Consider the following 19,346-nt stretch of genomic DNA (forward strand, 5'->3'; position numbering starts at 1 on the left):
CACGCAGGCTTTCTCTAGTTGAGGTAAGCGGGGGCTACTCTTCGTTGAGGTGCATGGGCTTCTCATTGCGGTGGCTTCTCTTGTTGCAGAGCGTGGGCTCTAGGCATGTGGGCTTCAGTAGTTGTGGTGTGCGGACTCTAGAGCGCAGGCTCAGTAGTTGTGGCGCACGGGCTTAGTTGCTCTGAGGCATGTGGGATCTTCCCGGACCAGGGCTCGAACCCATGTCCCCTGCATTGGCAGGTGGATTTTAAACCAGTGCGCCACCAGGGAAGTCCCCAGAATGTATTCTTTATGAAATTTTTTAAAAAGCATTTTTAAAGCCCTATAAGTTCTCTCTGAATATTTAAAATCAATTCCCTTTTTCCTTTTATAATGACTTGACTCAAATTCTGTATCTAATAATCTACAAACCCAGAATAAAACACTCAAATACTATAATTTACTTAATACTTCTCTATTACTGGGCATTTAGGTAGTTTTACATTTTCTGCTTTATATAACTAAAACTACAGTAAATAGATAGTCTTCCTTAAATGCCAGCCCTCAACTTTCCCCAAAATCCATCTTTCATACTCCTGCATCTAGAAAACAAACACTAATCTATGCCTCCTGTGATCTAATTCCTCGAGAGCAGAGGTCTGCTTTGAAATGGGCTTTACCATACGGGTACTTTTCCTGTTGCAGTGATTAAAGGTGATAAAATATCTGATCCTCACCTTTGTCTCAAAATCCTAGAGGTCTCACTTTAACATATATCCAGTGTATTTATGGAACATCTGATTTGTTAAACAGTTGTTTAAGCAGTAATTATCAATTACCAAACATAGAATCTAAGGACACTTGTAGGTTAGTGACATTTTTCATGAGATTTTTTTTTTCTGATTATACAAGTAAAATACACTCACAGTGAAGCTTTGTACTATACCAAAATATATAAATAAAAGTATGTAATTTATATTTTTCCTTTTAGTGTGGTGAAAATCTTAATGTGTATATATAATTTTGTAGCCTGCTTTTTTCCCTTAATTATATTATATATATTTTCTAACGTCATTAAGTGTTTACAAATAGAGTAGCATCTTTCTATGTATTACCTCAGATGGAAAATAATTACAGCTTGAAATTAGCAGGAAATACTTATATCTTACCAAAAGTCCTAGGACTTTCTGTTGAATGGATGACTCAGTTGGGAATGACTGTAAAAAGAACGAGAAACCTATAACTAAAGAACCAAATATAATAAATAAATGCTCAAATCAATCAATAAATGAATGTCAAAAACTGTAGGCTAAATTCCCATTCTAACCTCTAGAACCCTCATGAAGAGTTCCAACCCTTGATTTTCAATAAAGTGTCTGCAAGTGGTTGGAGATTCATCTGTGAGGTTCCAAAGTGCACTCAAAGTAAACTTCAAAGTAGTGTCCACTGAATTTTGATTGGTTTTCTGCTTCACTATTTGAAGAAGTTGCTGAAAAGAGGAAAATAGAATTAATTTCTAATTACTGAATTGTTATTACAATTACTGGTAATAACACTGACTAATAAGTCCATGAGGATTAGTTTCAGGGCTTCAAACATTTCCTATAAAGGTTCTTACAAGGACAACAAACAGCCTCTTGGATCAGACTTTTCCTTCAACAAGAAAAAAATAGAGGATTTTCATAAATACTTTTAAAATATTCTGATCATACCTAAAATCTAATCGCCTGTACATAAAATGAAAAGCAAGATGATTAAAGCTTAGGACCAACTATCTTACCCAACGGGTCACAACATATACTCATTTCAGATCCTGGGATAAAAAAGGTGGAGGGGATGAAGAGGGAATGAACCTAATATTTACTACACATCAGCAAATCATATCCTATATTGTAATACTGTCATCCCCATTTTTCAGGAGAGGAAATTGAGTCCGAGAAATATTAAGTAATTTGATCAGAGTCAACTTAGTAAGAGAAAGTAAGAACTGGAAGACCTAATTCTCTCTAACTCCAAGTTTTCCTTAAGAAAAAAAGAAAGGACAAACTACATACAATAGTAAGAGAATTAAAGTCTAAATTGGATTTAAATAAGATAATAGCTTTGAAATTCCATTTGTAAATTATTTCTATCATAGCTTTAACCTAAGAAATTTAAGCTTGAAAAAGAAATATTTTAAGACCTACACGGGCATACATAATTCCATTTTTAGTTTACACTTTTGAGGGTAAAAGGGAGCTCTGCAACAACAGATACAAGTAACATTAACGAACACTATTACTTAAAGTTATGTACAATTCAGGAAAAAATTTTTAAGAAACACAAACATCTAGCTGCAATTATGTAACTTAACAGCATAGTGGCTAAGAGTGTGGCACTAGAATTGGGCTACCTGAGCTTAAATATAATCTCTGCATCTGACTAACTGTGTAATAACCTTGTTTGCCAATTTAACTCTTTGTCTCCTCATCTGTAAATTGTGGGTGATAATTAAGGGCTTAAAAAAAAAAGTTAGCTAGCATCATCATTACTACTACTATTAATTCCTGCTAATTCCTACTTTAAACCAAACAATTTTCTCCCAAAGCATATGAGTGCACTACTTCCTTAATATCTTTGAGTACACCTCCCGCCAAAATTACTGAAACACATGTACAGCAATAAAAAGCCATTTTTAAAACTAAAATGTCATCCCTAAAAGAGTAAAAATAAATCAAATCAGCATCCTTTTCTATTCATCTAACATACGTATCGTATTTTGTGCTAGGCACTTAGCATATTCCTTCAATTAATCTTTTTTTCCTTTATATTTAATCTTCATAACAACTGTATAAAGCATTTTATCATCCCTAAGAAAACTTAGGTGACTTGTCTTAAATCACGCAGCTAGTAAGTGATAGAACTGGGAATAAGCCCAGATATATTGACTACTCCTTCCTTTGTACCATCACAGCCTCCTCCTCTTTTTACACTGCTTTTTTCACTCATATCACTCTTATTATTACATATTTATTAGACTGTATTACTGTATTACGACCAGGTCTACATAGCTATTTTCTCTACTATACTGTGAATTTCTTACGGGCAGGAATTATAGCTATAATTCAGTGTAGATCCCTAACACCTAGTAAGGTGGTAGGTACCTGATGAGTATCCTATACATATTTACCAAATGAGTGACTTACTTTCTCATTACATACATAACTTGTAAGTTATAGAAAAGGGGAGTCTTTCATTTGACTTTTCCATCTACTATTATTATTCAAACATCTCACGCCAGGATTGTAACAAGCAGCTCCTAAGTGGACTTTTTCCTCAGTCCCCCCTAAGGCATGGTTTAAATTTATTCTCTTTAAAGCTTTTAACTTTTCACTGTTCACTATATTAATTCCTCAAATGAAGCAAGTAAAATCATATATCAGCTATTTACATTATCTTCTTCCCTAAAGCATCTAGCACAACCTTATGCCTAAAATAGAGACTCCACATTTTCTTCATAAATAACAAAATCACAGAATTTTAGAACTAGATAGGATCTTAAGGTTTATTCAGGCCCCAATGGTCCAGGTAATTTATCTAAATTCACAAAGTGAGTTTACAAGTTAGATCCCAGGTCATCTGACTCCTAGTTCAGGGCTCTTTCCATCTCTGTTAAGGAGTAAATCTGCCTCAATGAAGAGAAATTAATTCACTCACTTAGAAGTAACAAAAATAATCTTTTAAAATATAAAATGTCAGAAGATACACAACACTGCCTGAAAATAATGCAAATGAAAACTGTTTAGGAGTCTGTACAGACTTACCCTGACAATGAAGAGTTCAGCACCAAGCTGTGCAGTTTGTTCTGTAGAAAGCTGCAAGCAAGCAGAAGACAAAGTAAATGTCCAAGAATTCACCAGTGTGAGTTTAATATCATTCACTGTAACAGACTCCGAAGGTCAGACTAAAATCTCTGATCAACCTGGAATTCCACAATACCGAATACAGCTTGAGTAAGTTACCTGGCTTACTAAAACCTCACTGGCACACAGATTTGGGGAAAAATAGTAACTGTCATGGGAAATAGTTTCCTACAGAAGATTATTCAACAAGAGTTCAGGCACCTTGGCAGCCAGGATGGAAATGATTGCAACTGCCATCCTTTGCATGTTTTGATCCTCATGGTTGCAGAGCCACTGCATGACAAGCTTGGCTGCTTCAAACCTGAAAACACACAAAGAGTTTCATGAATTAATCCTGGAGGCCCCAGGCATTTCCCAAAGCTCCAGCTGGGAACTGATGCTACAATTTAGGTAGGTGAGAAGGAAGGGGAAAATTCCTCCTAATTGATAAGAGAATAACAAGTGCACTTAGTGTTGTGGAGATGGTGTCATTATTAATTCTGACAACACTTTGTAAAGGAATAAGAGTTTGGAAAATATGGTCAAAAATATCTGGCATTCATCTTCTAGAATTACAACATATTTCTATTCTGTAGTGATTTCTATACTATAGCAATAATTTAAAGTATTTTCTGGGTTCCTCCCAGTACCTAGCACAATGGGAACATTCATTCATTCACTCCGAAACATTTATTGAGCTCCTGTTTTGTGCCAGATACTGTTCTTGGTGCTGGAGAGAGGGTAGTGAACAAAACAGAAAATATCTCTACTCTCATTAGAGCTTACATATAGTGGGAAGACAGATAATAAATAAATAAGTAAAATATATGGTTTGTTTAGGTACTGACATATGCTTTAGAGAAAAAAAGAAAGCAGGGAAAGAGAGGATATGACATATGGAAACTTTATTAGTCCCCAAGCATGCCCATAATTATGAGGTAATATAGCTTGGTAGTTAAGAGCAGATTCCAAAGTTCTCTGAATTTTGGGGTCGGAATTCTAGCTCTATCTAATGTTAATGACAATAATAAAATAAACTATTTTATCATGTGAGGCAATGCAGTCAGGTCATTAAGAACATGATACACTTTGGAATCAGCCTGCATTCAAATATCACCTTCACCATTTACTAACTTTGGGACCCTGGGCAACTTCCTTAATCTCTCTGAACTTCAATTTTCTTGTCTGTAAAATGATATGATCTATTCCGTAGGACTGCTGTATATGATATCACACATAAAGCTTAAGACTTAGTACAGAACTTGGCACATACCAAACTTTTGATAAAGGTTAATTTTTTACTAGTATTGTCTTCCTCTGTGCCTTTATCTGTGCAGTTCCCAAAACACAAAACAATCACTCAACCAGCTTTCATTTTCAAGGCAATATGGCATGGATATAAAAAGTAGAAGCTCTGGAGTCAGTCTGGATTTAAATCTAAATTCTGCTACTTACTATCTTATCACCTTGAGCAAGTTACTAAACTTCTCTGTGCCTCTGTTTCCTCATCTGTAAAATGAAGATTACAAGAGTAACAATTTCACAGGACTGTTGTAAGGACTGAATAAGCATATGTAAAACACTTAGCACAGTGCCTGATAAGTGCTTCATACATTAGTTGTTATCTTTATTATCTTAAATACCATCACTAACATGAAATCTTTAATAATCACCAAGCAGATGGAATCTTTCCCTCTTTGCTTGGGGGCCCAGTACACTCTGTCATCCTCTTCTATGAATGATTGTCTTCTATTATACTCATAATTCATTCATTCATCCATCCTTCCATTAAACATCCACTTAAGTACCAAGTACTAGGGGCAAGATTAACCAATCACCGTCTCTCACCACAGAGAAGCTCAATTCTAGCAGAGTGCACGGGCTACATCAAGGGCAAATGATAGCCTACCTTGAGTGATCTTAATAGCTGTGGGCCCAGCTGCCTGTTTTCTAAAGTTTTATTGGAACATAGTTATCCCCATTTGTTTATAAAATGTCTATGCCTGCTTTGGAGGTACAACGGCAGAGTTAAGTAGGTCCAACAGAGACCCAATGGCTCACAAACCTAGAACATTTATTATCTGGTCCTTTAAGAAAAAGTTTGCCAACCCTGGGGTAGTTTATAATTTTCTTTAGGAGATTATGTCTTTTCTACCTATGACTTCATGAGATCAATACAGATGCTCAATATATTTATAAAATAAAATTAGCAATCTACATGAGATATATGTAGTTATATTTTTATCCAAACTATTTATTTCAAATAGTAAATGGAATACTTCATTGCCTCAGCCATGCCAGATAACAGTGTACTGTTACCCAAATAAAAGTAATTCACAGTAAAATTACTGCTTGAGAAAGACACTTCTCACTAAATCATAAAGTATAAATTTCTTCTTCAAAATACCATCATTAAAAAATTATATTTTAAAGTAGTAAAATGAAAAAAAAAATAACCTGTTTAGCTCCCAAATCACATCTTAGAAAACAAGGAAACCCTTTATACTTACTGGAATACAGCTATATGGTCTCCCTTAACCTCTGCTTAAAAAGTTTCTTCTATAATTAAATATCAAATAACAATAATAATGAGGTATGATACAGAGAAAAGAACACTGGACCTAGAAGGCTTGAGTCTTTCTAGCTTAGCAGTTACTAGTCACAAAACCACTGGCAAGACACTGAATGTCTATATGCCTCAGTTTCTTCAGCCCACAATATTGTACAGATATTCTAAAAACTATAATCAATATAAATTCTTATGCAAAGGGCTATGAAAACAGGGGCCAATCTGTTATCATGAACGTCAAAGCACTAAATTAGAGAAAGTAGATTTAGCATTCTACAAGGCAACGCACAATCCCACCAACTTGACTAATTGTACACCACGAATATCCTGAATGGTAAGAAATGACCCAAGACATATTTCTAGAATTCCATTTTGCCCCATTTTAAGTTCTAGTGCTATCACTTGCCTGTTAAATGGAACATCTTGAAGAATTCGGTCACTGCAAAGTGAAAGGAGGCAATTCTTCTGTAACTAAAGAACCAAACGGAGAAAAAAAATCCTGAATAAAATATTATTTTATTTTTTAAACAGGGGTAGACTCTATAAAAAAAAGAAAGATTGATAAAACACCACTTATTTCTTAAAACCTTTATTCTGCCCATCTACTGTTCAAAGACTGACTTCCACTGGGCCCATATAAGTTTACTTGCACATTTTTTTTTTTGCTGTACGCGGGCCTCTCACTGTTGTGGCCTCTCCCGTTGCGGAGCACAGGCTCTGGACGCGCAGGCTCAGCGGCCAGGGCTCACGGGCCCAGCCGCTCCGCGGCATGTGGGATCTTCCCAGACTGGGGCACGAACCCACGTCCCCTGCATCGGCAGGCGGACTCTCAACCACTGCGCCACCAGGAAAGCCCGCACATTTTTTTTAATCTTTTCTATTACGTGAGAACTAGGGTAATAAATAGGATAACTCCAGCTAATTTCCCTCCCTTCTGGTGGCCTTTGGGTGGGTCCTATTTTGTCTTCTGTTCACCTGGCTTCCAGAGTCCATGAACACCAAAGCCTAAAGTTCATCTAGTTTGGCAATTGCTCTCAATGAGGGAAGCTGGCTTTAATGACCCACTCACCTATCTGGGTTGCCATTTTTACTTGGTTTTGAACCTTTGAGTATTTTTTACTAACTTGCCAAACTGTTCAAATTTTGAACAGTCCTGTCCTGAGGACAGGACAAGTTTGGTAGTCTACCTATACTGCTAGAAATAGAAAATCCATGTCTTACTCATTTCTCTATCTCAGTACTTAAGTACTGAGTACTTGAGTACTGAACCAGTACCTGGCTCAGAACAAAAGCTCTACGCCTATGCCTGTTTGCTGAAATTATCACTAACTCAAGGTCTAGGTGCAAGATGTTTTGTATGGCTTGCTTTATTTCCCTTAACATTTGGACTGAAATACTTTTAGGCAAGGAAAGCATTCTCTAGTTTTCTACTTCTCTATTGTCCTGCACTCAGTCACACCATAAATTTATTACTTCACAGCCTCCAAAGGCATTTGAATTTCCAGCCTTGGTCTACTAAAATGAACTGTATGGAGGTGGGAGATGGGTAAGAGACACTAAAAGGACTATTTGAATGGGAGTTCCCATATGCTTACCTGCTGGTGATTGGGAAAATGTTCCATGGCTTTGAGCAGCAAATGGGTCACATCAGCCAGGAGTCGCACAGGCATTCCTGCAGCAAGATCCTGCTTCGTTAAGTTAAACACACAAGCGCTTGCAGCAAGTTGCACTGGCAAATTCATAGGGTGGTTTCTCATCCCAGTAACCACAAGCTGGAAAAAAAAAATTAGTTCTTTTGATCCAACTTATAAATATAAGCTCTCTTCATATAGCAACATTACTTTGTTGATCTATAATAATTTCTAAGATGTCTTAAGTATCTTTTTTATCCTCACGTGCAGAGCCTAGGACATAGCAATTACTCACCAATATTTAGTTCCTGTTCACCTGGTCAAGGTAGGTATCAAGTTGTTCATGTCCAGAGATTTTTCTGTAAGGCTAAAGAATCTTTTCTATTCAGGGAAAACATCTTTGTATTTCCAAGACCTAGTTCAGGGCCTATTATATGCTAAGCACTAAACAAATTCTTACTGACTTGAAGAGAGTAAACCAGTAGCAACCTTCACTTTCAAATTCCAACATTCAGTTCCTTAAGAACACTGCTAAAGTTAGAGTACCATAAAATCCATTCACTTCCCTCTGGCTGACATAACTACTTCTCTCCTTTTCCTCTCTCCTCAAATCCCCAACAAATCCTCCCCATTCCTCACTATTGGCTGAAGACCTTGCTTCCAGTTACCTTGAGAAAACAGAATCAATCATAAAGAACTTCAGATTCTCACTTCCACATGTACCTCCTTACCAGCATATACATGTGCATATGCTGTCTTCCTGCCTGTTACCATAAATGACCTTTTGGGGCTCCTCTCTAAAGGTAATCCCTCCACTTATATGCTAGATTCTTCCCTTCTTGTCTACTCAAGGACACTGCTTCAGCTGTTCTCCCCTTTCACTCCTGTATCAATTTTTTATTCTGTACTGGATCATTAATATCAGCATACAAACAAGCTATTTTTTTCTCCCATCCAAAAAAAGAAAAAAAAAAAACAAACCACACACTTCTTCAGCCAGCTACCACCTTTTTTCTTTGCTCTCCTTTGCAAGAATCACATTTCTCTCTGCATCATTCTCTAAATGAATGAATGAATGAATGAGTAAATATTTCAGATCAGGACTAGAGGTCTGGTCCTTTGTTACTCAGGTTCACAGTAACCAAAACCAAAAAATGATAATGCATATACCAAGTGCCAACATCCTCTGGTATGTACATAGGAGGTGACAGATGTTGGGGATAACACCTTAGGACTTAAATGTTACTGGTTCCTTTCCAAACACCCCATTCTCAAAATCTAAGAAACTGGGAGGTTAAGGCATTTCTGGCTCTGACACTAACTTTCTGTTACTTAACCTCACAGACCCTCAGGTACATAATCTGTAAAACAGGAGATAAAACTTATCTCTTGGGATTGTCATGCCCACTAAACGAGGTATCAAATTTAATATAGTCCTATACTCATTGGTTTCTAAACTGAATGTGCATAAGGATTATCTTGGGGGATTATTAAAATGCAGATTCCTGTACCTCACGAATTCCTGAGGTACTCTAATTTTCCTTATAATTCCTGTACCCAGCCCTATTGAATCTAAATTTCTTGGCATGAGGTTCACAAATATACTTTTTATTTTATTTTTTTAAAGATTTATTTAATTAATTTATTTATTTATATATTTTTTGGCTGCGTTGGGTCTTCGTTGCTGCGCGCTGGCTTTCTCTAGTTGCAGCGAGCGGGGGCTTCTCTTGTTGTGGAGCACAGGCTCTAGGCGTGCAGGCTTCAGTAGTTGTGGCTCGCGGGCTCTAGAGCGCAGGCTCAGTAGATGTGGCACAGGGGCTTAGTTGCTCTGTGGCATGTGGGATCTTCCCGGACCAGGGCTCGAACCCTTGTCCCCTGCATTGACAGGTGGATTCTTAACCATTACACCACCAGGGAAGCCCCTTTTCAAGATTTTTTTTGATGTGGACCATTTTCAAAGTCTTTACCGAATTTGTTACAATATTGCTTCTGTTTTATGTTTTGTTTTTTTGGCCACGAGGCATGTGGGATCTTAGCTCCCCAACCAGGGATTGAACCCGCACCCACTGCATCAGAAGGCAAAGTCTCAGCCACTGGACCGCCAGGGAAGCCTCTCACAAATATGCTTCTTAAAATAAGCAGTATCCCAGACTTCTGATGGATAGAGGACCACATTCTGACAAACAATGCCCTAAGTAATCAACAAAATTAAGAATCCTCCTTTCTTGCCTTTCAAAAGCTGTCCTGGTTAAAATATCTTAATTGAGGAATAACGCAGATTAGTTACAAAAGCACAGGAGGTTCATAAATTGCATGGAAAATTTATGAACCTTATAAAATTCCAATATTGTATTTCTTTAAAAAGCCTATATGGAAGCAATACAGGGGTAATATACAAAGCAGTGTCCTGATTCCAGTCATATATTCCATTTTCTACTATAGCTGGTGAAAACATATCACAGTGATTACTGGTTTTAGATAGTTAAATATGAACTTGAAGGCATTTATATTGCTTAAGTGAGACTACTATAAAACTTCAGTAACACTATGGAACTACCTCCTCTCATTCTCATTTATGGCTAATAACTGAAATTATACATTATCAACCCCATTACAAAAAAACAAACTAAATGCAAATTTTCACTAAGTTTCTTCACAAAACCATCATCTATCTAGGAAGACAATTTCTAATTTCTCATATGCAGTTTCTTATTCTTACCTTTAAAATTTCTGGTTTTGTTTTTTCCATCACATGAGTCAGGCTAAAAAGGTGAAATAGAGCTTCCCGGACAAAGAATGCCCGTTCACTGTACCGCTTCAATGCTTCTGCAATCTGAGTTTCATTGGCTTCTCCAGACACCTTTGAACATAGACAGAAGATGAGTTTTTAGGATTCTTTTCAACCCTCTAACTGTCTCTATCCAAACATCATTTGTGTGGATGGCATCCACGGTAGCTTTGCAAAGCCTGAAACAAATGGGAATGATCACTTTCCAATCCATCCAGAAAAGTCATCCTACGGAGGTGTACATATGCTAAAGAGATGTATATTAGATAGGCTAAGACCCTACTATAAGTCTATGGGTAAAATTTTCTATACTGTACCTAAAATAAATCTCAAGATATGTAACACTATTTATAAGGTCTTACTACCCATGATTAGGCTCCTACTGCCTCTTAAGGTAACCCTTTCCCCTTAACTCACAATATTATAACTACAGTGGCCTTTCTTTTATGTTTTTTTTATTTTTATAGCAGTGTGTACATGTCAATCCCAAACTCCCAATCTATCCCTCCCCCGCACCCTACAGTGGCCTTTCTTTCTGATCTTTCAATAAGCCAAGCTCTTTCCCAGGAAAAGGCTACTAAATATAATATCCTCTCTGAGTGAAATCTTCCTCTCTTTCTCTACCGAATTTCTAGTCATCCTTCCCATTTCAAGTTAAACGACACTTCTCTAGAAAGGCCTTCTCTGACCCACCAATCTAAATCAGGTCTCCCTTGAAACACCTCCTTCATAGCCATTATCATGACCCCCCTAGCAGACTGACCTATTCACCACTGTACCTCAACAGGGAGCATTGTGTGTGGCTCATAATAAGCACTCAATAAATACTTATCAAATAAATGTATTAATTAATTTTCCCAGATTTATCAAGCTCCCACTCAGCATCAAGAGGTGCTGTTCAAAAGTAAGTTTATCTAGGAATTTCCCATTTATACAGGTTAATATCCTTAAACTGTGGTTCATATACCATTGGGTAATGAAATGTATATTAACAGGAAGTGGCTTTTTAGAAAAGTAATCCAACTAATGAGTAAAAAAAGAGGGCTTCCCTGGTGGCGCAGTGGTTAAGAATCCGCCTGCCAATGCAGGGGACATGGGTTCGAGCCCTGGTCTGGGAAGATCCCAAATGAGGTGGAACAACTAAGCCTGTGCGCCACAACTACTGAGCCTGAGCTCTAGACCCCGTGAGCCACAACTACTGAGCCTGCATGCCACAATTACTGAAGCCTGCGTGCCTACAGCCCGTGCCCCGCAACAAGAGAAGCCACTGCAATGAGAAGCCTGTGCACTGCAACGAAGAGTAGCCCCCGCTCGCCACAACTAAAGAACCCCATGCACAGCAATGAACACCCGATGCAGCCAAAAATAAATAAACAAAACTCTTAAAAAAAAAAGAAACTTCTAGAATATCACCATGATCTCCAATGAATAACTAGGTGTTGAGTGTCAACAACTGCTAAAAATCACGGAAAGAAAAACAACCAGACATTATGTACTTCCTTAATGAAAGAGCGTAACACCTGAGGGTCCTGCCAAAGGGATAAAACATGAGTTTGATTAAGTCACTAAATCCAACTACCAATCTGCAGAAAATACAAAGTCAGTGAAACATGCACTACAAGCATACAATCAAGAAAACCCAGGTTGAGGGAGACTCTACAAATCAAAGGGCTGGATTCGTTAATACACAAATTATAAGGAAAGGAAAGGGATGGAGAGGGAACTTATAAAAGATACTCAAAAGACATATAATTTTGAAAAATGGGTAAGATTAAGTGACTAAAGGTAAACAGTTGGATGATAAACTATTTAAAAGAGCAAGGACATGATTATCATTAAAGTCTGGACAGAGATTACTTTTGTGGGGAAGGAGGGAGTTGTGATCAGCTTGTAGCTGACAAGTTCTATTTATTAGCCTGAGTGATGGTTTCAAGTGTGTTCACCTTATTTTCACTCATTAAGGTATACATTTGTTATTTATGGTCTTTGCATCTGTCTTATTTTACAAAGAGGTAAAAAAACACACAAAAAAACAAAAACAAAACCCAAAACCCTGCTGTTCAGAGAGAGAGAATCTTCTCATTAAGGTGGAAGACTGTCTTTTTTTGGCAGTACCATTATAAAAGGTGACACAAAAATAAACACTTTTAAAATATATTACACAGTAACTAGGTTTTATATGAACATAGAGTATTCAGGCAGGAATATGCAGCTTTGAGGAAATGAAGGGCTGCATCATGGCTGACATTTCAAACACTGATAGGATATGCTACAAAGGTCTAATAAGAATTAGACTACAGTACAGATGTGTACCAAGTGACACAAAGGCACGTTTTGAGCATCTGTAAGATTATAGGAATAACAGTGGAAGTTTCTTTACAAAATGCTTTTTAAACTATTTATGTATAATATACATACATAAACATTGGTCTTGACTATGTATTCACATATATAAGCAGTTATTGAATAATAAAAACTTTCCAAGTGTTCAGTTCTTTTGGAATCACCCTGAACTTTTTCTTAGATTTTCTTAGATTTGGAAAGACACTGAATTATTACATGAGATAAAAAAGATTGTATGAGGGAAAACACATTAACAATAACTTCATCAGAATTCATCAGTCCACATTTGGTTGATTCCAACAGCTTTATATTAACTTACATGAAATGTAACCTCAAGTTACCTTTAAATATAAAATTAAAGAACTTTTTCTTTTTTTTTTTGTGGTACACGGGCCTCTCACTGTTGTGGCCTCTCCCGTTGCGGAGCACAGGCTCTGGACGCGCAGGCTCAGCGGCCGTGGCTCACGGGCCCAGCCGCTCCGCGGCATGTAGGATCTTCCCAAACCGGGGCACAAACCTGTGTCCCCTGCATCGGCAGGTGGACTCTCAACCACTGCGCCACCAGGGAAGCCCAAAATTAAAGAACTTTTGTTACTGGAATGTAAATACTCTAAACCAAATTTCATTGCCTGTATGTTTATTCAGTGATCAACACTTCTCTAGCCAGTGATAAACCCTCAAATCAAGCAATCTGGCTCCCCAAACTAAATGCATCTTCAATTCAATCAATTTCGTATGCTAGATCAAAAAAAAAACAAACAAAACAAAACAAACAAGTGTCTGTATGCACTAGTTTCTGCAAACAATTTAAAACAGAGAAAATATCCCTAACCACTAAATTAAGCCTTATTAATATTTAATATATGGATTAAAACTAAAATGTATATTCTAAGGAAAAACTTTCTTGTAGCACTCAGTATATAACCCTATTATAGCATTTCTTACAATGGATTAAAGCTATTTTTAAATTGGTCTGCCTCCTCTCCACGAGACTAGAATTCCTCAAGGGCAGAGGCCTTAGCTCAGACATCTTTAAAAAGTTCTTAGAGTTTTTTAAAATGGATTGACTCCTTTGCTTAAAAAAACTTATATGTACCTTCACTGGATGTTGATTACTGCAGTTTAATATAAGAGTCTTAGTTCTCAAGGGACAAGTCTAGGCTAGAGATATAAATTTAGGAGTCATCAGCATATAGGTTTAGGTCCTGGGAGATTAGGAAGAACCAATAAAGAAAATTGAGGGTGAGTCCAAAAAGTAGGGAAAAAAACAAGACAAGTCTGATATCCTAGGAACTAAGTAAAAAAAGTATTTCAAGAAGGAGGACAAGATCAACTGTGTCAAATGCCACTTTAGATCAAATAAGATGACAACTGAGAATATTGGGTTTAGCACACAACCAGTGATTCTCAGGAACTGGGAACCACAGCTTGGTAAATAACCCCAGAGTCTAGGAATGAGGCAGCCAAAAAACATAAGAGTCCTAATTGTGGAGAAGTGGAAGGTTCAAGAAACTGATGCTTACAGATGAATAAATTGGGTAGGGAAACAGAGATGACAGAGTTGGTAATTCTGTGGTAAGAAAACCATCTGTGTTGGGACTAGAAACAGAGAGTAAAGGAAAGAACTAAGATTCTCAAATATAGGCAATGAGATGTAGTAGAAAGGACACATACCAGGCTCATCAGCTGGCTGTGACCCTTAAGAAAGCCATTCCCTCCCACTGAGGACAATACTTCCCACACAGAGTCAAGAGATCAAAATAAATAATATATACGAAAGTGGAAAAAAACAAAACTTTTGTTCTTATAACCACCCACTAACAGTATAATATAATGCCTCATAAGGAATACTGGGGAGTCACACTGTCTCTATTTCCTGCATCTTTCAGTGTGGTCTAAAAAACATATAAAGCCAAAAATGTCAACCTAAACTAGTTTAATTTAAAGCATCACAATACTAAGACAATCATTTCAGACAAGATTTTCATCAACTTTGCTAACTTGGAAAATCCTAAAAAAGGAGACAAAGCAATCTCAGCTCTCTTCCCTTAACATGACCTATTATTTTTCAGCTCTCAAATTAGTAGTCAAACAAATAGTTGAAAAGAAACATCAAATTTTTGGCCAAGAGGTACATGAAAAGATGCTCAACATTACTAATTATTAGAGAAATGCAAATCTAAACTCCAATAAGATATCATCTCACACCGGTCAGAATGGCCATCATCAAAATATCTACAAATAATAAATGCTGGAGAGGGTGTGGAGAATAGGGAACCCTCTTGCACTGTTGGTGGGAATGTAAATTGATACAGCCACTATGGAGAACAGTATGGAGGTTCCTTAAAAAACTAAAAATAGAATTACCATATGACCCAGCAATCCCACTACTGGGCATATACCCTGAGAAAACCATAATCCAAAAAGAGTCATGTACCAAAATGTTCATTGCAGCTCTATTTACAATAGCCCGGAGATGGAAACAACCTAAGCGCCCATCATCGGATGAATGGATAAAGAAGATGTGGCACACATATACAATGGAATATTACTCAGCCTTAAAAAGAAATGAAATTGAGCTATTTGTAATGAGATGGATAGACCTAGAGTCTGTCATACAGAGTGAAGTAAGTCAGAAAGAAAAAGACAAATACCGTATGCTAACACATATATATGGAATTTAAGGGAAAAAAAAATGTCATGAAGAACCTAGGGGTAAGACAGGAATAAAGACGTAGACCTACTGGAGAACGGACTTGAGGATATGGGGAGGGGGAAGGGTGAGCTTTGACAGGGCGAGAGAGAGTCATGGACATATACACACTAACAAACGTAGTAAGGTAGATAGCTAGGGGGAAGCAGCCGCAAGGCACAGGGATATTAGCTCGGTGCTTTGTGACAGCCTGGAGGGGTGGGATAGGGAGAGTGGGAGGGAGGGAGACGCAAGAGGGAAGACATATGGGAACATATGTATATGTATAACTGATTCACTTTGTTATAAAGCAGAAACTAACACACCATTGTAAAGCAATTATACCCCAATAAAGATGTTTAAAAAAACAAACAAACAAACAAAAAAAAACAAAAAGAGTCATGTACCAAAATGTTCATTGCAGCTCTATTTACAATAGCCAGGTCATGGAAGCAACATAAATGCCCATCAACAGACAAATGGATAAAGAAGATGTGGTACATACATACAATGGAATATTACTCAGCCATAAAAAGGAACGAAATTGGGTCATTTATAGAGACATGGATGGACCTAGAGACTGTCATACAGAGTGAAGTAAGTCAGAAAGAGAAAAACAAATATTGTATATTAACGCATATATGTGGAATCTAGAAAAATGGTACAGATGAACCTGTCTGCAAGGCAGAAACAGAGACACAGATGTAGAGAACAAACGTATGGACACCAAGGTGGGAAAGGAGGGGTGGGATGAATTGGGAGATTGGGATTGACATATATACACTAATACATATAAAACAGATAACTATTGAAAAAAAAATAAACATCAACTTTTGTGTATAGTTGAATAAAGGACAAAGTTCCAATGATCTCTATTTTTAAAAAATTATTTTAAAACAATGATTCTCCACTTTAGCTGCATATTACAATCACCCAAGGAGCCTTAAAAAATACTGATGTCTGGGTCCCACCTCCCTGTGGTTCTGATTTAATTGCTCAAGTTCCTCAGATGATTTTTTTTAATTAAAATTTTTTTCCAGCTTTACCAAGATTTATATTATAATGCATATATCACAAATACATCATGTAAGTTTAATGTGTAAAATATGAGTTGATACATGTAAATATTGCAAAATGATTACCATGATGTGGTTAGTTAACACATCCTTCATCTCAAATAATTACACTCCAGGTAATTTTAATTACAGTCAAGGCTGAGAATCACTGCTTCAATGTTTACAGAGGTAGAAACTAGATGATAGCAAATAAAGTAGGTGTTTCCTAAAGCCAAGATTTCAAAGTAATAACAGTTCCATTTGTGAAATCAAACTTGTTTCACAGAGGCATTGTGGAACACAGATGGCCTACTAGCCTCAACTAAAAAACTTAGGCTAGGGCTTCCCTGGTGGCACAGTGGTTGAGAGTCCACCTGCCGATGCAAGGGACGCGGGTTCGTGCCCCAGTCCCGGAGGATCCCACATGCTGCGGAGCGGCTAGGCCCGTGAGCCATGGTCGCTGAGCCTGCGCGTCCGGAGCCTGTGCTCCATAACGGGAGAGGCCACAACAGTGAGAGGCCCGCGTACTGCAAAAAAAAAAACTCAGGCTAATTCACTCTAGGGTCTGTTGGTGGTAAGAACAATCAGTAAAAATTGTACTGCTCAGGAATCACAACTATTAGAGGATCTTTGCCTTGAGAAGATTATTTTGTGCAGTGTACTAGGGACACTTTCCTTTCATCCTTCAGGACACAGGTCAAGCTCACCTCTTCTGGGAAATCCTTCCGAAACTCCCAGTACACAGAGATAAGAATTCTTTCCCTTTGATTTTTTACAGTTCTTTACTGTCTGACCCACTTCTTAGGGAGTTAAGTAACACTAAAATAGTAATTTACATGTTTATATTTCCTTTACCAACAAGCCCTGTGCTAGAAATCTATCTTGTTCCATAACAAGTTGTATGTAAGTTCCTCAAACTTCTTGCTGCCCTGCACCTGTCTTACGTGACCTTGCGAAATCTGGCCCAGGCACCTACTTCTCCAGCCTCACTTTATCACTCTGCAACTTCAACTTCTTACGCTGGAACTCTAGCCACAGTGGCCTTCTTGCAGTTCCTTGGATGTACCATGCTCCTTCCTACCACACATCTTTTGCATATATCATTCTCGCTGCCTGGAATTTCCTCTACCAAGCTACTCATCCATAAGATCTTCACTCATTCATCAAGTCCTCAGAGAAGCCTTAAACTAAGTCGAGTCTCTCTGTTAAACATTCTCAAAAGTAGTATTGTATATCTTCTAGATTCTTAGCACTATGCAGTTTAAAGCATATGTATGTATGCATATTATATGTTAATATATGTATATGAGGACTTCCCTGGTGGCTCAGTGGTTAAGAATCCGCCTGCCAATGCAGGGCACACGGGTTCGAGCCCTAGTCTGGGAAGATCCCACATGCCATGGAGCAACTAAGCCCATGTGCCACAACTACTGAGCCTGCACTCTAGAGCCTGCGAGCCACAACTACGGAAGCCCACGTGCCTAGAGCCCGTGCTCCGCAACAACAGAAGCCACCGCAATGAGAAGCCCACGCACTGCAACGAACAGTAGCCCCCACTCACCACAACTAGAGAAAGCCTGCACGCAGCAACGAAGACCCAATGCAGCCAATAAATAAATAAATGAATAAATAAAATACAAAAAAATATGTATATGAAATATAAATATATTTAAAGCATATATCCATGACATATGAAACTTCATTGTTTGACTCCCTCACTAAATTACAAGCTCCATGAGGGCAAGAGCATGCCTGTTTTGCCTCACCATCAAATCCCCATGTCCAGCACAGTTCAGAGTATGCACTGAATAAAATATTTATTGAATGAATAAAAAAGAGTGACTCAAAATAATTTCTTACATTCTATTTTTTAAAGTCTACATTTACAAATAATCTAAGAACTGAAATGTTTTAAAATGTTTATAACTAAACTTTCCTTCTCCTTTTTTGAGATCAATAATGGTTGCACCAAAAAAAGGAACCCTCCTACACTGTTGGTAGGAATGTAAATTGGTGTAGTCACTATGGAAAACAGTATGGAGGTTCCTTAAAATACTAAAAATACTGTTACCATATGATCCAGCAATCCCACTCCTGGGCATATAACTGGAGAAAACTATAATTCGAAAAGATACATGCACCACAATGCTCACAGCAGCACTATTTTACAATAGCCAAGATATGGAAGCAATCTAAATGTCCATCAACAGAAGAATAGATTAAGAAGATGTGGTATATATACACGATAGAATACTACTCAGCCATAAAAAAGAAAGAAATATTGCCATTTGCAGCAACATGGATGGACCTACAGATTATTATACTAAGTGAAGTAAGTCAGACAGACAAAGGCAAATAGCATATATCACTTATATGTGGAATCTAAAATATGAGACAGGGGCTTCCGT

General features: G+C 37.5%; 1 protein-coding gene across 3 annotated transcripts in view; it reads right to left on the reverse strand.

The window, feature by feature from the left end:
- Positions 1–19,346, reverse strand: part of ZYG11B (zyg-11 family member B, cell cycle regulator) — a 78,084-nt gene that overhangs the window by 26,595 nt on the left and 32,143 nt on the right. For all 3 annotated transcript variants that reach the window (XM_022575704.2, XM_022575703.2, XM_089922535.1), the window contains 7 exons: positions 10,780–10,920; positions 8,025–8,201; positions 6,836–6,900; positions 4,083–4,182; positions 3,783–3,833; positions 1,307–1,468; positions 1,149–1,196 (listed from right to left, as the gene is read on the reverse strand). In XM_022575704.2, coding sequence (XP_022431412.1) covers positions 1,149–1,196; positions 1,307–1,468; positions 3,783–3,833; positions 4,083–4,182; positions 6,836–6,900; positions 8,025–8,201; positions 10,780–10,920 — 744 coding nt within the window. The remainder of the gene's footprint in view (positions 1–1,148; positions 1,197–1,306; positions 1,469–3,782; positions 3,834–4,082; positions 4,183–6,835; positions 6,901–8,024; positions 8,202–10,779; positions 10,921–19,346) is intronic.

The sequence above is a fragment of the Delphinapterus leucas genome, chromosome 1, assembly GCF_059928025.1.
Source record: "Delphinapterus leucas isolate spDelLeu-1000000601 "Yukka" chromosome 1, BTC_Dleu_Yukka2, whole genome shotgun sequence".
In the NCBI taxonomy this organism is placed as follows: Eukaryota; Metazoa; Chordata; class Mammalia; order Artiodactyla; family Monodontidae; genus Delphinapterus; species Delphinapterus leucas.